This window comes from Marmota flaviventris, chromosome 12, assembly GCF_047511675.1.
Source record: "Marmota flaviventris isolate mMarFla1 chromosome 12, mMarFla1.hap1, whole genome shotgun sequence".
In the NCBI taxonomy this organism is placed as follows: Eukaryota; Metazoa; Chordata; class Mammalia; order Rodentia; family Sciuridae; genus Marmota; species Marmota flaviventris.
Window position 1 is genome coordinate 80,055,660 of NC_092509.1, and position 17,791 is coordinate 80,073,450.

The 17,791-nt window shown below is 51.7% G+C and overlaps 1 protein-coding gene across 1 annotated transcript in view; it reads left to right on the forward strand.

Annotated features, from left to right (window-relative positions):
* The window catches only part of Cacna1s (calcium voltage-gated channel subunit alpha1 S), a 62,963-nt gene that overhangs the window by 824 nt on the left and 44,348 nt on the right, over positions 1-17,791 (forward strand). The window contains exons 2-5 of the mRNA XM_027945604.3: positions 873-978; positions 15,224-15,363; positions 17,082-17,224; positions 17,386-17,538. Of these exons, the coding sequence (XP_027801405.2) occupies positions 873-978; positions 15,224-15,363; positions 17,082-17,224; positions 17,386-17,538 (542 nt within the window). The remainder of the gene's footprint in view (positions 1-872; positions 979-15,223; positions 15,364-17,081; positions 17,225-17,385; positions 17,539-17,791) is intronic.

Consider the following 17,791-nt stretch of genomic DNA (forward strand, 5'->3'; position numbering starts at 1 on the left):
GGATTCCTAGGGAGAGGGTCAGGAGAATTTGAAATATTCTGAAGGGCTCTGGAAGTGTGGGCTCCCACCAGCTGTTCCTTGAAGATAGGAGCTTGAGGGACAACTGGAAGGGCAAGAGGGACATGGGGCCAAGTAGATATTTAGAGTGGGGGTCAGCCCTGCTCCCCACAGCTACAGTTGCCCAGCCACGTCAACCCTGGCCTCTCCCTCCCTGCCTGTCGGCTGTCGGAGCAGACTACTGGGCATCTGCCTCCTTTTCTCCAACCTTCTTCCTCTGAGCCTTCTCCTTTTGCAGGCCTCTGCCCTGTGTCCCACCTAGAGAGGTGGGAACCACACACCAATGGCCCACACTGCCCCTCTTTCCCTAACTCCTCCCACACGCTTGCTTCCTAAGGTGTGAAAGTCAAGATAGGCAGGGGCCCAGGTAGACCTCTGCAAATGGCCTGGAGAGTGGGGTGGTTATTGGCGGGTGAAGCATGTGCACCCTGGTTTGCATGTCTCTGTCTTCCCTCTTTCCAGCCCCTGTTCTGTGGGGGACTTTGTCTGAACCTAGAGCAGCCCCAGCCTCTCTTGCCATTTCTCTGGATGAGCCCCCACCGGTTGTCAGGACAAAAATCTCAGAAGCCACAGCTCTTTGGGGCGAGGGGTAGGCACTGAGGGTGGAACAACCAGAAGACTCTTTAGCCCTTAAAGCTCAGTGACCCTCAGCTGGGTGCCAGCTCTTGCGTCCCTGAGAGTCTAAGTGGAACTTACCTGTTCCTGATGAGAGGATCCGGGGAACCCCACAGGAGAGTGGGGAAGGGTCCCCAGGAGCCTGTCCATCCCCCTGGCATTATAACCCCAGTTCAGGCGCTCCTTAACCCGGGCACCAGACCCTTCGAGACCATCATCTTGCTCACCATCTTTGCCAACTGTGTGGCCCTGGCTGTGTACCTGCCCATGCCTGAAGATGACAACAATACTCTGAACCTCGGCCTGGTAAGATGGCCCTCTGTCCCCTTTCCCGCAGACTGCAGTCCCAGGCAGGGTACACCCCACTGGAGGACTCTGTCCTGGTGGGAGACACCAGTGGTTCAACATCCTGCGGATGCACTTGGCCTTCCCCACCCCCTGCAGGGCAGCAGGGTAAACTGCTCATCCCAGATTCTGTGACATCATCAGCCTGCACTGAACAGGGCCTCACTATGCCCAGAGAACACTCATGACAGCCTCACAACAACCACACCGAGATTGACACCCATTTGACAGAGGTGGAAACTGAGCCTCTGTGAGGTCAGCCAGTGAGCCATGGAGGTTGGATGTAATTTCCCTTCCCTGGATATAATCCAGAAGGAATTTGCTTCCATGAGCTTGCCTAATGGGAGTGTTAGACCTAAGAATTTGAAGAAAGAGCATGCTTTAGAGTTCTATAATACCACTGTTTCTCCACCCCTCCCAATGATACAATGAACTGTCCAATTCCAGAGCTGGATGGAATTTTCCAGAATCAGGCCATCCTACCTCCTCCCACCTTACTCTGCTTTCTGCCTGTGAACGCTGAGGTTTATCTCTAAGTTGTCGCACTTTCTTACCCAAAAGTCAGCTAATAATAAAGATGGCTCACATTCTTTAAGTGTTTATCAGCTGCCTGACTCTGTGCTAAGTAGTTTATATTATTGCATTTTTAAAATATTCATAATTACTATTGTGGAGTAAGTAACATTATTAGGCTTGTTTAAAAGACAAGAAAACTATGGGCTGGGGTTGTGGCTCAGTGGTAGAGAGCCCTCACCTAGCACATGCGAGGCCCTGGGTTCAATCCTCAGCACTACATAAAAATAAATAAATAAATGAAGCTATTGTATCCAACTATGACTAAAATAAATAAATAAATATTTTTAAAAATAAATTTAAAAAAAAAAGACAAGAAAACTAGCCTAAGAACATTTAGGTACCTTGTCCAGAGTCACCCCCATCCAAGCCTTGAGGCAGGGCCTCAACCCAGATTTCTGACTTTGGGCTCTGCTCCTATAGGGGCTGTGTTGCCAAGGTGGAGACAGCAGGAGGACTTCTAGAGAAACCCTCAGGGGCTGGAGGTGGTAAAGTGATAAAGCCTCACCTCACAAGGGTGGGGCCCTGGGTCCCAGGAAGCTGCCATCTCAACCTGGTGTTTCCCTGCACCGAAACTGTAGGGGACAGGAGGGAGGGGCCCATTAGCCTGCATCCTCAGTTTCTCTCTGCCTCTCCTCCTGCTGGTTTCCATGGGAACCTATCTTGAGTTGGGGAGAGGCTGGGATTCTAAATATGTGCTTTCTGTGAGTAGAAAAAACCGAGCTCTTGAAGGTGGAAGAAGAACAGGATTAAAGGAGGCAGGGCCTGTGCAACCTCAGTGGGCGGGGAAGGTCTTTGGTGCAGCCAGGTCCTTCTACAAGGTAGACTTAGTTCTCTGTGTGTCTGAATTAAGCAGGGCTCTGGGTCCACCATCCCCTTGGGAAGTCATACTTTTGGGCCTCAGTTCCATGTGCACTGCTTAAGAAGTTGACTGCTTTTGCAAGAAATTCTGCTCTCCCCAGAGAATGTCAAATTGCACCCTAATGGTTATGTCATCTCCCATCTTGAAACACCATGAGTTAGGTGTACAGCTCATAGAAACAGGGTGGTGAGGTCCACGGGAGAGAAAGCTGCCCGGAAGCCTATCCAGAGCCACAGATGTCACTTGGCAAGTCAGAGCTCCTGGGGCTATTAGCCTTCATTGTGAAGCCCAGAGACAGCAGGAGATACTCAAGATCACACAGCCAGCTTCTGCCTGAGGCCTCCTCACTTCCTCTTGTAAATTATTCTTTCATTTCCACAACACCCAGCAAGAGGGACATGAGAGGGGACAGGGCAGAAGGAAGGGAGGTTAGGTTTTTACCTCTCTCTCATCCTACTGGCCTCTCTGTAGATATCTGAAAAAGGTGGGGGACTTTCCTGTTATCCAAAATGACCCATAGCTTTTAAGAGGGGAGACCTAATTCTGCATTAACTTTCTCATTCACTCTACAAATATATATTTAGTACCTCTTATATCCCGGGCACCTACTAGAGATATAACTGTGAACCAAATAGACATAGTTTCTATCTTCAAAACTTAATTAACAAAATAAGTTAAACAAGTAATTACGATTAAACCAATTAAAGAGATAGTTAAAATGAAATGGGCAATATGTGAGGTTTGGGGACACTCTGATGGCCTACTGGACACTAGGGGTTGGGGAGGCTTCCCAAAGGATGGGACAGAGTCTGAGACCTGAGGGATGAGGATGGGGCCAGCTTTGTGGCCGTGTGAACTGTGGAGGGCCCCAGGCTTCAGGCTTAATGCTCTGTAGACATCCAATCAAAATTTTAATTAAGTTTATCCTTGAATTTCCATTTTGTAAGTAAAGTCCTTGTAGACAGTAGCACACACTGGGAGCTTGGGACTTGGCTCACACTGTGCTCCTGCGTCTTGCCACCTCCCTGCCTCAAAGATGGGCTTTCAGCTTGCTTCCTTATGCCGTGGCCCCCTGGACGCCTGCCAGAGACCTGGGTGCAGGAACTGGGTCCTTTGGTATCTTAAGGAAGGGTAAAACTATGGTTGTCCCTGTAAGATCAGGTGAGGCAGGTAGCAACCAAAGGAGGCAGATTTTAAAAGGCCACCGAAGGAGGCTTTATTGGGATATCACTCCCAGGTGGAACTTGATCAGACCGGCAGAGTGGACAGGAGCAGGGTCTGAGGAGAAACCTCGTGGGAGCTTTACCGGACTGGACTTTTATGGGGCTTACAGTAGGAAGGGAAGGGCTTGGGACAGGAAAAGGTGATTTTAGGGTCCCTTGTCCCTCTGGAGTTGGTCAGGGGAGCTGGCTGAACTCCAGGATTGGCCAGGGGGTCTTGCTGACCGACAGGCATTTGTCAGGAGATCCTGCTGATTGACAGGCCTTTCTGGGGCGCCTGATTGATGTTCCTTTCCCACGCGGGCTGCTTTGTTCTAAGTTGCAGCCACGGACTTAACAGTCTATCCTGGGTTGACTGTGCCATAGCCCATTCGGTGGGCAGTTCTGCCAAGCTGAGCCATCTGCCATTCAGGTACCCAGCAACTCTCACGTCTCCAGAGAGGATGCTGGGATACCCTTAGATATATCACCTGTTCAGTATGGGTTAAGGTGATAGGTCCCTGTTAAGGGGAAAGGCCTGGCACTACTTCACCTGTATCCAGGGCACAGGATATGAGGGTGACATGGGGGGTCCTGGAAGCCGTTAACTGTGACAGTCTACGCTGGCTCCACACAACATTTCCGCAACTAAAAAGCATGAGAGGTACAGACTGTGAAAGAGAAGAGTTTTATGTTTTAGTGCCTTTATCACCACTGATTTCCTGCTCTTTGAACAAGAGGCTTCGCATTGTTGTGCAGCAGGGCCCGGACAAGGCTGGGGAGTGTGACGGAGAGTGTGGTAGAGGAACGGGGCAAGAAGGGGGTTCCCGGTGGAGGTAGCCATGTGGCAAAGGGCTGGAGGCAAGAGACAGAGGTCAAGGTGGGATGTAGAAAGTGAGGCCACCACATAGAGCCTGGATTACGGTAAGATGGGGAGGCAGCAAGAGGGACAAAGAGGCCACTGAGACTCTGGCCCCAGAGGTGGTGGAGATGAATGAACAGACAACATTGAGCAACCCTAGTGGCTTTGGTGACTGACTGCATGTGGGGTGGTGATGGGGGTAGGAGGGGGTTGGGGGGCAGGCGAGAGTGACACTTGGGTTTTAGGGTGGATGATAGAGCAGATGGTGGTGTCACTTTGCAAGGCAGTTAGAGCCAGTTCAGCTGTGGACCTGCCGGGGTGCAGGTGTCTGTCCACTCATGGGCAATTGGCTCTGCAGGCTGGAGAGTTAATGACAGAGGTTTCCTTGCTTTGATAAATGCCAGGGCAGCCAGGGTGAGAAGGGGTGGGGATGGTGGTGGCAGGCACGGAAGTCTTCCTGAAGCTCAGGTGTGTGAACAGAGACAGGGATGCTAGCACGCTTGACTGTGGGAGGGACATCCCCTCCAGGTCCCTCTCCTGCTCTTCTTCCATCCAGCATTTGGTGACAATGGACCTGGATTTCCTGGGGCTGGGAGACCCCTCTGACTGACTGCTCTATGTCAGTTAGAAGGGCCTGGATCTTCCCTGAACAGAAGAGGAAACTGAGACCCAGGGAGGGCAAGGAGTTCTGGGATACATAGTAGGGTAGATGAGAGGGTAGCAAGAAGAGAATCAGGGTGCTGGCATCCTGACCAAGTGAACGACATCACACTGGGGGGAGGGTGGACTTGGGGTCTAAAGTCAGCCAGGTTGGAAAAGCAATGTTGTGTGGTGGTTAGGAAATGGTTTTCCAAGCTAGGAGGTATGCTTCTGGGGTCCATGTATTAGGTGCACAATCTTGGACAAGTTATACAACCTCTCTATTCCCTCAGTACCTTCATTGGATAGCACTGTACACTTGAGAGAAGTTTCTGGATGAGTCAAGACTTTCAACCTGAGGAACTTCATTGGGCAGGTCCCAGAGTGCTTCAGAGCCAAGCCTCAGTGCCTTTCCATCCAGAAAGCCCCTGGTCACTGAGATCCCCAGATTGTCCTGGATTCAAAGGGTATAACCCCCCAACAGCTACACCAGAGGATTATTTAAAATAAAATAAAAAGTCCTCCTCACCCCACCCACCACCTGTCCCTGTTTTCTCTTTAATCCTTCATCTTCTCCAAAACATCCAGTTTATCTGAACAGCTTCCCTAGTCCCTCCTCCCACTCTGCAGTAAGTCCCCATCATCCTCGTGAACAGCAACATCCGGGATTGGTCGAGGGCTGGCATCATAGCAGGCCTTGTTCAAATGCTTATCATGCTTACTGTCCGTGAGGAAGGTCTGGTATTCTTCTCATTTGTAGAGATGAGTAAACGGAGGCTCGGGGCGGTGAAGTCACTGCACATGCTGCACACTGTGCTGCTGGCTTTCTGGGTGGGTCTCTTGGTGTACCTTTCTGGACATCGGAAGAGGAGAGAGGAGGAAGACCCTCTGTGCTTCCCTGGGGCCTAGCATAGTCCTCACCACTCAAGGCAACCGGGTTTTCTCCTGGTTGGAGTTGCTGCCTGCCCAGGGCTGGAATGGACACTCAGTGACCAGCCTCAGCCTCTCGGCCTTGCTTGTACTTGCCCAGGAGGGAAGCCTGCCTTGGGCCTGGGGTGGTGGTGGGGTGCTGTGGCTAGCACAGTCCCTCCTAGAATTCTCCCAGGAGATTGGAGGCTGGGGGAGGAAATCACAAAGGGGACACTGTCTGTCAGAGAAGCAGAAGGATGGAATGGACACAGGGAGTGGCCAACAGGAAGGGAAGTGATGCGTCCACATGCAGCTGGAAGCCCAGAACCTGCCCACAGGCCCAGTCCCAACTCTCCAAAGCCCCTGTCTGAACCCCAAGGTCTGAAGAGGTTGTGCACCCCTGAGGGCCCCTGATTGAATTAAAGGAGACTGTTGGGAGGGTCACCATTCCAGCCTTGGCCAACCTGAGGGGACCTGTATGACCAAGCAATAGCAACTATGAGGGCTACTGGCTACTGAGACAACACTGGAAATGGATTGTTTGGGGTCTCTTATCTTCTTCCATCCTTAAAGCAATCCTACATCAAAGGATGAATTTCAAAAAGTGAAAATGTAACTCTGACTAAAATATAGAAGGAGCGTGTGTCAAAGATAAATTTGACTCATCAGAGAATGAGCAGGAGAGTAAAGCCGGTTTACAGAGAACTAGAGGAGCAGAAGTTTTATGATAGTGGAGAAAGTGGAACCCGGTAGCCAGGTTAGACCAGCAGCTGGTTAATGCCCTACAGGGCAATGAAACTGTCACCACGGAGTGACTTTCTATGGGGGGATATACCCCCAGGTCAGTGGCGTTGTGGGAGGGGGCAGGAGGGGATCTGCCCACCGAGGGACTTTTGCAAAGTCTGAGATCACACAGGGGGTAGGGCTGTGCACTTCTAGCGTCTAGTCAAAGCCAGGGACTCTGCCAAACATCCTGCAATGCACAGGACAAACCCTTCCCCCATCACAGAATTATATGTCAATTAGGGCTGAGGTTGAGAAACCCTGCCTTATTTAAATAATCCTTGGCCAGGCCCATTATAAATTGTTCCAGTACGACATCACAGAGGATCTGGTGCCCTTCTCTTGCCTTTTTTCCAGGTTCTGGAAAAATTTTTTTAATGCCATCAATTGGGCGTTGCCTGCTGCCTGTGTGGGTGGGTGGGCTCAGGATTGCTGCCCAGTCAGCCCCTCCCAAGCTCCAGAGCAGCCACCGCCCCTAGGGCATCACTGAGCCCTCCAGGCCTCTGTTACATTCCTGGGCTTCAGGTTGCTGCTGAGCGTCCTCCGCAAGGCTGGAGCCTAAGCCCCCGGCAGCCAGGGCGTTTGTCTTTTTATAGGGTCTGGAATGTGCCCACCAGCTCCTGTGGCCTGTGGCGGGCTCCACCTCGCCATCTGGAGAGACTGGGGCTTCAGGAGGACGTCAGCTCTTGTCTTGCACTTCAGAGACCTAGGACCTGCAGGGCACAGGGTGGTCAGAGCCTGGGCCACCATGCAGAGAATTGACCATGCTTAACAAGGGTTTGCCAGGGGCTCAGCTCCCCCTTTGGGACACTTAGCATCCCCCTAACCTTAATAAGGCTTAACTGTGATTATCACAATTACCCAAGACAGCACTGGCCTGACAGCTCTGCTTTCCCCTGCCTCCCCATTTGCCCCCCTGAGTGCAGAACCCTCCTGTGGCTCTCAGCCCCCCACCTTATCTAGACCCTCTCTCCAAGCTGAGGGGACTGGAGGAATGAAGGCCCCACTGGGGAGGTCCAATGGCCAGAGAGGCCCACTCCAGGAGCGTCTCTTTGGCCTGGGTTCATTGGGTTAAATATAGTCACTTTCCTCATTCCTCAACAGGTCACTTTCCAAACCTGGAGGCTGAGGGGTGAGGGAGATGTCAGGTGCTGGACACTCAGTGAACAGTGTGGCCACAGGGATCAGCCCATCAGGCTGGCTGACTAGACAGGCCATTGACTTGCCCCAGCGGGTGGGGTGGGGACTTCACAGCCGAGGGCACCTCACATCCCCCCCTAAGTGGCACTTACCTCATCTGTAAAATAGGAAAAGAGGCTCAGCAAGGTCGAATCCCCTGCCCAGCACTGAGGTGTGCGAGAAATGTCTTGTGTCCTCGAACCCCTGTCTGTCTGGATCCTGTACCCCTTTCCCTCCAGATGCAGGGACCTTCAATAGCAGTCAATGCTTGCAGTCACTCCTCCTGCCCTAGGTGGTGCCCAGGCCCTAGGTCTCTGGTAGTGCCAGAGTCCCCAGGTCACAGGTCCCCTGCACCCTCATTAGGTCAGGAATCCTGGGCAAGGCTGGAGCCTGCTTTCTTGGGAGCCCCAGGTCTCCCCCCACACCTGGTCACATCTGCAGGATACTATGAGCTCTATCCTTGAGACCTCCCACCCTGAGGTTAATCTTAAGCCACAGGAGACCAAATGTCAGGGCCCTACCACTCCTGAGACAAGGAGGCCCACCCAGTAGCCTGCTGTCTGCTCCAGGGAGCCAGAAAGGGGAGAAAGACAGGAGGGAAAAGTCCTGACTGTCATAGAAGTGTCTTCTGATGGTTGTACCTATCCAGCCTGCCCTAAGTACCTGCTGGGAGGCCCTGGGAATGCAAGGATATGTGGGGACCACCATGCCAGGCCCCTGCTTCACCCACAGTCAAAGCTCTACCCAGCACCTGAGCAACCCCCTCCCCTCAGCCAAATCCCCTTTGCTTCTTTGAAGCAAATGGCCTCAATGAGTGGACCACAGTGTGAGTCTAATGCCCCCACCTGCCAGCCCCAAGCCCTAGCAGGAAGGTGTCTGTGCAGGTCACGTGCCTGGACTCTAAGAGAGGGGACTTTGAGGCCCAGGGTAGGGAGCAGGCACATGGTGGCAGGGCACCTTCCCAGGGGGCCCTTCTCCCACAGCCACCCTGGTGCTGCCATCTGTTCTCTTAGACCAGTCCCATTAGGGTGCTTTCTGTGGGCTTTGTAGATTCAGAGCCTTCCATGGGCACATGGATGGCCTGGGAGACAGGAGTGCAGACCAGGCCATAGTGCTTGAGCAGAGACACAGGGGAAAGAGGTGTGGTGACAGCTGCCTCCATGGTCCAGACAGGAGTCTGGGGCTGGGCAGGTCCCTTTGGAGAGGAGCCACCTGGCTTCCACTATCTTCCCATAAAGCACAGTGCATGCCGGGGGCAGGCGACCCTTGGAGTTGAAAGCTGGCAAAGGGGGGGTAAGGGACATGTAGTCGGAGCCCTGCTTTTTTCAATCTGGGACTTTGTGGCTACCTGGCTTCAACATCCCAGGGAGCAGGTGCAAGGCCTGTGGGTCAGGGTCACACAGTGGCCTGCCTCCAGCCATGTGTGCCCTGGAGAGATCCAGTGAAACGCTGTTTTGGAGGGATGCGTCCCTTGAATAGGATCTTGGTGATGAAGGCCCTTGAAGGGAGTGGAAATGGAGTTCTCAGTCCACAGGCAGGCACCTCCTGGTCCTTCCCTGAGCTCAGGAGTTCAGCTCTGGTGCTGGCCTGAGGTCCAGCATCTCTTCTTGGGAAAGGAGATCCCAAGGATGCACCTGCCTTTGAATTATGTGGCGGCAGAGATCACAACTTTCCAAGTTCATTCATTCATTTAACAAACATTCCTTGAGCACCTACTATGTGCAGGGCAATATGACACATTCTGGAGTCCAGCTTTCAGATGACAATCTATGGGGAAGGATGCGTTTGGGTTTAGAGTTTTTGTTGAAGTGGTAGGGATGGACCCCAGGGCCTTGTGCATGCTGGGTAAGCACCCCAACCCTGAGCTACACCCTAGTCCTAGTTTGTTATTTTTAACTTCCAGACTACCATGAACTGATACATGGCCCTACTGTGACTTGTGGAACCTGCCATGTGATGGACAAACCCAGATTTTTCTATAGTTCACCCATGTGCTTAGATGTTGCTCCAAATTGCTATGAAATTTTCCAAATGCTCACTCAATGCCTACACCTCAATTCCCTCACCTCGGAGAGATGGCAACAGTCTATGGACCAGCCCCAGACAACAGCCTGCACCTGCTCCAGGGCCCGAGGACACCGACTAGTTGACTCAGCCACAAATATGTGTGTGGTGGGCCCTTTCCAGATGCAGATATCAGCAGTGAATGCAGCACACTCCCTGAGCCTGAGTTTGTGAACCTGATATTAGGTCCAGAGAGACAGTAAACATAAATAAATTAATAAATAAACAAACTGTAAGTCTTGACATCTGTTAAAAAGAAATATAAAGAAGGGTAAGGCATTAGATCATGGAGGAGGGGTGGCCTCGAGGGTCTGATTAATAAGCTTTCAAGTTAGAATCTGAAAGAAAGAAGACAGTGAGCCATGAGAATATCTGGGGAACAGCATTCCAGGCAGAGGGAAGAGCAAGGGGAAAACTCAAAGCCTCAAAACCCTTTGAGCTGGAGAGCTTGCACCCTGGGAGAGAGGCATTGGAATCCTCAACAGGGGGCTTTCTCAATAAAACTTCCCTTCACCTGCCCCCAACAACCTTCTGATGGGAAACCCAGGCCCCCGAATCCAGGTACTATTGCTACTGAGGAAATGTTCCATCTCACCTGTTCCTGAGGCAGTGAAACCTTGGGGCTTCTCCACAACTAAGATGACACACTAAGTTGATTCCCAAGTATCTTTTTTTTTTTTTTGAGGTTATTGCAAATGAGGTAGTTTTTCCTCATTTCCTTCTCAGAGGATTTGTCACTGATATACAGAAATGCCTCTGATTTATGGGTGTTGATTTTATATCCTGCTACTTTGCTGAATTCATTTGCTAGTTCTAAAAGTTTTCTGGCGGAGCTTTTTGGGTCTTCTAGGTATAGAATCATATCGTCAGCAAATAGTGCTGATTTAAGTTCTTTTTCTATCTGTATCCCTTTAATTTATTTTGTCTGTCTAATTGCTCTGGCCAGTATTTCAAGAACTATGTTGAATAGAAGTGATGAAAGAGGGCATCCCTGTCTTGTTCCAGTTTTTAGAGGGAATGCCTTCAATTTTTCTCCATTTAGAATGATGTTGGCCTGAGGCTTAGCATAGATAGCCTTGATGATGTTGAGATGTTTTCCTTTATCTCTAGTTTTTCTAGTGTTTTGAACACGAAGGGGTGCTGTATTTTGTCAAATGCTTTTTCTGCATCATATGATTCTTATCTTTGAGTCTATTGATGTGATGAATTACATTTATTGATTTTCATATCTTGAACCAACCTTGCATCCCTGGGATCAATCCCACTTGATCATGTTGCACAATCTTTAAAAAATGTGGCATATATACACAATAGAATTTTACTCAGCAATAAAAGAGGATAAAATCATGGCATTTGAAGGTAAATGGATGGCATTGGAGAAGATAATGCTAAGTGAAGTTAGTCAATCCCCCCCCCCAAAAAAAATATCGAATGTTTTCTTTGATATAAGGAGGCTGATTTATAGTGGGGTAGGGAGGGGGAGCATGGGAGGAATAGACAAACTCTAGATAGGGCAGAGGGATGGGAGGGGAAGAGAGTGGGCAGGGGCTTAGCAAGGATGGTGGAATGTGATAGACACCATTATCCAAAGTACATGAATGAATACATGAATTGGTGTGAATATGCTGTGTATACAACGAGAGATATGAAAAATTGTGCTATATATGTGTAATAAGAATTGTAATGCATTCTGCTGTCACTTATTTTCTTTTTAAATCAATTAAAAAAAAAAGATGACACATAAGGACATCTCCCTGAGACGGGGAGAGACTGCTCACCCACCTCTATGATCTCCAGGAGGCTGCAGCTGGGCAGCAGGCAAGGAAACACTGCACAGTGTCACAGGAAAAACTGAGGATACACAGGATCTATTCTTCCTGTGCAATGTCAGAGGGACCTTAAGAGATGAGAGGTCCACTTGGGTGCAGGACTCAGGGACACTCCAGGCAGAGAGCCCAAATGAACAAAGGCACTGAGGCTAGAGCAGCTGGGAGACGTGAAAATCATTCTACCTGACAGGCAGGTGGCCAGCAGGCCAGCGGTAGGTCAAGGTCAGCAGGAGTCCATGTCATAGGAGGCCTTGCATGCTCAGGAAGGCATGTGGGGTTTATCTGCCATGAACACATTGTTGAGCAGTAGGAGAGAAAGTGGCCAGACTAGGATAGAGAGGGGGCAGAAGGAGGAGGAGGCGTGGCAGGCAGCAGATGACTGCAGATGGGGAAGGAGCGAGGGCTATGGCTGTGTCCATGGGGACAAGACACACATAGCAGGCATTCAGGGTAGAAAGGCCTGGACCTGAAGGACCTGAAGGACCTGAGTCCAAAAAGACCCCTGGTTGTGGTTTGGGCAAATGGGTACCATCGGCTAAGGCAGGAACGTGTGAGTTAGAGCTTGTTCAAAAGGAGAAGTTCAGTTTCAAACCCAATGAAGTTCAAGGTCAGACAGAGTCAAACCTGATGAGTTCAAGGTCAGACAGAGCCATGCCCTGGTATGCCACCCACAGCTGCGACCACATACAGCAGCTCTGTGAACACAAACAGAATAGCACGGACAACAGGACAGGGCAGGCGGACAACGCCTTCCAGGGCCCAGGCCTCTAATAAGACTTCCTGAGCCCATTCCTCGTCCAAGCCACAGCAGACACTTCCTTACAGGGAGTCCTTTAATTCTGAAGATGATTCTCCAGGGTAGTTTTCATTATCTTGGTTCCGCAGATATGGAAATCGAAATTCATGGAGTCTTAGGAACTTGAGTAAAGAAATAGAGTTGGTGAGAACCCGTCCGCCATAGACCTATTCCTCCCACTCCCCGATGGCTGACTCTTGGGAGGGGGTGCAGATGGAAACAGGTACTTTGGGAAGGTTGATGACTTTGATCTCAGGAAACAGCCTGGCCTTGTCCAGGACATCCAGTGCCAAGCTTAACAAATATCTGTGGAATTACCATCCCTCGTTCCTTTGTGCAAGGCTCAATCCAGGCTGGGGAGGCCACGGGGCCAAGGCAGTGTGACATTGATGACATTGTTCCTATGACACAAGAATGGACACATCCCTCTCCTGTGTCCCTCTGGGCAAGGGCCATGCCGTGTGTGCACACCAGTTTCCTCCGTCAGTGCACGGTCACCCAGACACTCACAATCAGGCTGCCAGGAGGATGGTGGAGAGGGTTGGGCCTTGGAGCTCATGGACTGTGGAACCTGAGTGACCCCATCTGAGGCCCACAGCTCCCGACAAACTTGCTCTGAGCCAAGCAGCAGCTGGACAGGCAGCAACAGGTGTAGGCAGCACTACGGTGTCCATGGCTGGCAGCCCAGACACAGAAACTATTTTGGGTCCTGTTTTCCCTCCCCTCAACCTGACTTCTGTCTGTCCCCCTAGAGTTTTCAGCAATCTGAAAGTTTACATGCTGACTTGACTTTCCTCTTCTTCCTCACCCCACCCCTCGATGGTGTGCTTCACTGTCAGAAGCTTGTCCTGAGACAGGGAGAGACTGGTCACCCACTCCAAGGAGACCCCACCCACTCTCAACAGGGAGGATTCCAGACCCCCCTTTGCAGTTCCTGGGCATGAAGTGGGTTGCCCAGCACCTCTGCCTGATGCCAAGCCATCTCCAGCAACAGACCCTTCAGCAGAATGGCACCGCTTTGCATTCTAGTCCCCATTCTATCATTTCTGGAAGATGGAGAAAGCTGTGAGGTTACACATTAAGGGAAAGGATTAGCGGTAGGTCAAGGAGACAGGTCTGTTCATATATGCCTCTGTTTACCCTTCTTTCTGGAAGGAGAAACTATGGTTTCGGGAAAATTCTCTCAATAACCTGTTTGGAGATTTCTGCAGTCACAACTACATTAATGAGTCATTTTAGAGATCTTTTCCCTTGCCTCCCACATCTATCCAACTGGAAATAGAAATAGATGATCTTTCAAGTTATGAATGGAGTGACCAGTTCCCCAGTCTGGCTCTGCCAGGGTCAAGGAACCATGAGTCCATAATATGAGTTAGGCCTTCATGGTGAACTGACTGGGGGAGACCCTACTCCCCAGAGTGCTTTCAAGGGAGGGGTTGAATGGGGGAGTGGCCTCTGGAACATGGAGCCCTGTACTGCTCAGCTCCATGGGGCACCCGTCACTGTCACCTCCTGGAGTTGTGCAGTTCTGCACCTGGACCAGGCAGCAGGCCAGGTTGACACTGCCTAGAGACAGGGCTTCTTTGGGGAGACGTGCGGACCAAAGCTCTTAGAAGCCACCAAACCAGGGTTCAGATAGTTGCAAGGAGAGCAGTTTCAGCCTGGAGCCCTGACAGAAGGGACCTGCTTTCTCAGTTAGAAATAGCTCTTGCCTGAGCCCAGAGGAGGGGAAGGGTGACCTAGCCAAGCCTAGGGTGACCCAGAGGATCAGGCTACAGGGACAGAGCCCAGAAGAGTCAGCATGGCCTCCTGTGGGGTGCATCTGAGGTGAAACCTGAGCCTCTTACCTGCAGGGTCTCCCCCATACACAGAGTACCCTACATTTGGATCACCTTGCCTAATCATGGCTGCCTGCAGACAGCTCAGGTTAGGTGGGCCGGGTGAGCAGGGAAGTCACAGGAAAATGAGCTAAAGGGCAAGACCCTGACCAAAAATGGGGAGCAACTCTGGAGTTCTGAGAAGTCCACCTCCTCCTACCATCCGCCCACTGGATGTGAGAGAGGGGTGCCCAAATGAAACGACCTGGGGACTCTCGTCTTGGGGGCTGGCCCAGATTATTCCAGTTCTAGGCCCTGGAAGTAGAGTCACGGGGAAAAATGGACTAAAATCTTCCCACTTCATGGAGAGAAAGAATGAACAGAGAAGAAGGTGCATATGATATTTTAGCTAAGGACCAGTGCCAAGGAGACTCAATGAGGGAGAAAGAGGAATATGGAACATTGGAGGTGGCTCCACTTGCAGGTGGTGGCCAGGGAGGGCCTCGGTGAGGGGACAACTTTTGAGTAAAGACTGCCAGAAGCGAGAGGGGTGGCAACGTGGGGCTGTGTGGTGTGAGAGGCTGAGGTGGGGTCCCTGCAGAGGGAGCCAGTGTCCTGAGGCAGGGCGCTGAGGACCTATGGGGCCAGAGGGGCTGGAGGGACAGGCGAGGCGTGACCGCCTCTACTCCCACAGGAGAAACTGGAGTATTTCTTCCTCATCGTCTTCTCCATTGAAGCTGCCATGAAGATCATCGCCTACGGCTTCCTGTTCCACCAGGATGCCTACCTGCGGAGCGGCTGGAACGTGCTGGACTTCATCATTGTCTTCCTGGGGTGAGGCCTGGCTCTGGGGGGACTGAAGTCACTCCTTGGCTGAGGACTCTGTGCCCACCGCTGACACCACTGGCCCCCAGGGATAGGGTGGAAGCCCAGTATCATGCCAACTGCTGCCATGGGGTGGCTTCTACTAAAGGCCAGAGCCCAGGGGTAGGTAGATGTGGTGGAAAGAAAGGACTGTCCCCCACCACCTGCCAGCAGGTCACCAACTGCTCCCCAGCTAGGCATGGTAAAAATCTTCATCTCTTTCACACCATTCAACAGTGGAAACCTTCTGTGAGGGCCCCGTGGCCAGCAGTCACTGGGGGTTCATGTTTGTCTGCCTCTGTCACCTGTCCATTGATTCCACATACCTGCATTATCTGCCTGTCATTCAGGTTCACAAAAAGGGACATTTAGTAACTTGTAGTAGTTTGCTTGGGCAGCCATGACAAGATGCCACAGGCTGGAGGCTTGATGGAGATTTCTTTTCTCACAGTTCTGAGGCTGGAAGTCCAAGGTCAAGGTATGAGCAGGTCTGATTTCCCCTGAGGCCTCTGTCCAAGGCTTGCAGATGGCCGCCTTCTCCCTGCGTCCTCACACAGTCTTTCTGGGCACATGCACCCCTGGTGTGTCTTTGAGTGTCCAGATTTCCTCTTGTAAGGACACTAGTTGATTGGATTAGAGCCCACCCTAGTGACCTCATTTTAACTTAATCACCCTTTTTAAGGCCTTGTCACCAAAGACAGTCACATTACGAGATACTGGAGGTTAGAGCTTCAACACAGGAATTCTATTCAGCTCATAACATTACCTTTACTAACCACCACCTAATTATGATAGCAGAATTTATTGAGCACTTTATGTGCTTCATATATAGCATCTTATTTAATTCTCCCGACTACCTCCCCGACATTTTGTAGATAAGGAAACTAAGGCACAGAGAAGTCAAGCAACTTGCCCAAGGTCACATAGCTAGCTGGTGGCCTTGCCAGGATTCAACCAAGGAAATCTTGGCTCCGTAGACTTCACCCTTAACCACTATGCCTGCCCTTCGATTCCATAAATACCGTGTGGCTTATCTGCTAACGACCCAGTGCTGCTTTCGGCACAAGGAGGAAAACAGAATTCTGTGAATCAGCCTTGGCCCTCATGAGCTGTCCTGTCTGGGAGCTGAGACAAGGGCCTGCAGAATGACGTGTCCAAACAGGATGCCACAGGCGTGTCATGGCTTCACACGCGGTGTGTCCAGGGGTGCCTGTGTCAGAGGCAGGATTTATAGGAAAGGAGGCTTGAAGGAGAGGAAATTGAAGTAAACTCATAGAGAAGGAAATGAGCAGGAAAGAAATAGCCCGGGTAAGAACTTGCCCCGGGGTTTCCTGCTCTAGGTCACCATGGGGGAGGGTCCGATCAGCACAGCACCCTCTGACCCCCATGGTGTACTCAGTGGACACTGCGACTGTAGCTCAGGGCAGGGACCGTGGCACACACCCCTCAAGAGCGGACACAGACATTACGAATAGATCACAGAACTGTTTTCACTGAGTCTGAACTTGGCCCCAGAATCCTTTTTAATGAATTCTCCAGGCAGCTCTTAGCAAATCCCCGGTTAGCAGCAGATGATCGCATTTGCCATCTCCCCCCAGGTACCCTGAACACGGATGAGACACAGACCACGGGGACGGTGGCTTACCTGACCACTGGCCCCACCCCCACCCCCGTCCTCTGTGTTCCAGGGTCTTCACGGTGATCCTGGAGCAGGTCAACATCATCCAGAGCAACACGGCCCCCATGAGCAGCAAAGGCGCCGGCCTGGACGTCAAGGCCCTGCGAGCCTTCCGCGTGCTCAGACCCCTCCGGCTGGTGTCGGGGGTGCCCAGTGGGTGGCGGTGCCTCCGCAGACCCCCTCCTCCTCTCCCAACCTGCTCCCCTGTCCCCCTCTACCTTGGCGTCCCAGAGGCTTCCCAGGGATCATAGAGAGGGAGGGTCCTGGGACCAAGCAGGGAGGTGACTCCCCTTCCCCGCTGCCCACCCTGGCAGGCCTGCAGGTGGTGCTCAACTCCATCTTCAAGGCCATGCTCCCCCTGTTCCACATCGCCCTGCTCGTCCTCTTCATGGTCATCATCTACGCCATCATCGGCCTGGAGCTCTTCAAGGGCAAGATGCACAAGACCTGCTACTTCATTGGGACGGGTGAGCCCTCGGGGACCGTGGAATGGGACAACTCAAAGTAGGGGGACACCAATGCTAATGAAGAACTCCAGGGTAGGCCATTGCCTCCCACACCTGTTGGCCTGGGAAATGGGTTTCCCCTGGACAGGAGGAGTTGGAAGAAGGACATCTCTGCCACCGTCAGTGAAAGGCAGTGACCTGCCCCACGCCTGGTGTCTTCCAGGCTTTGTGGGCCAGTCATGGACTGAGGTGCAGGCTTGGGATGAGCCTGGAT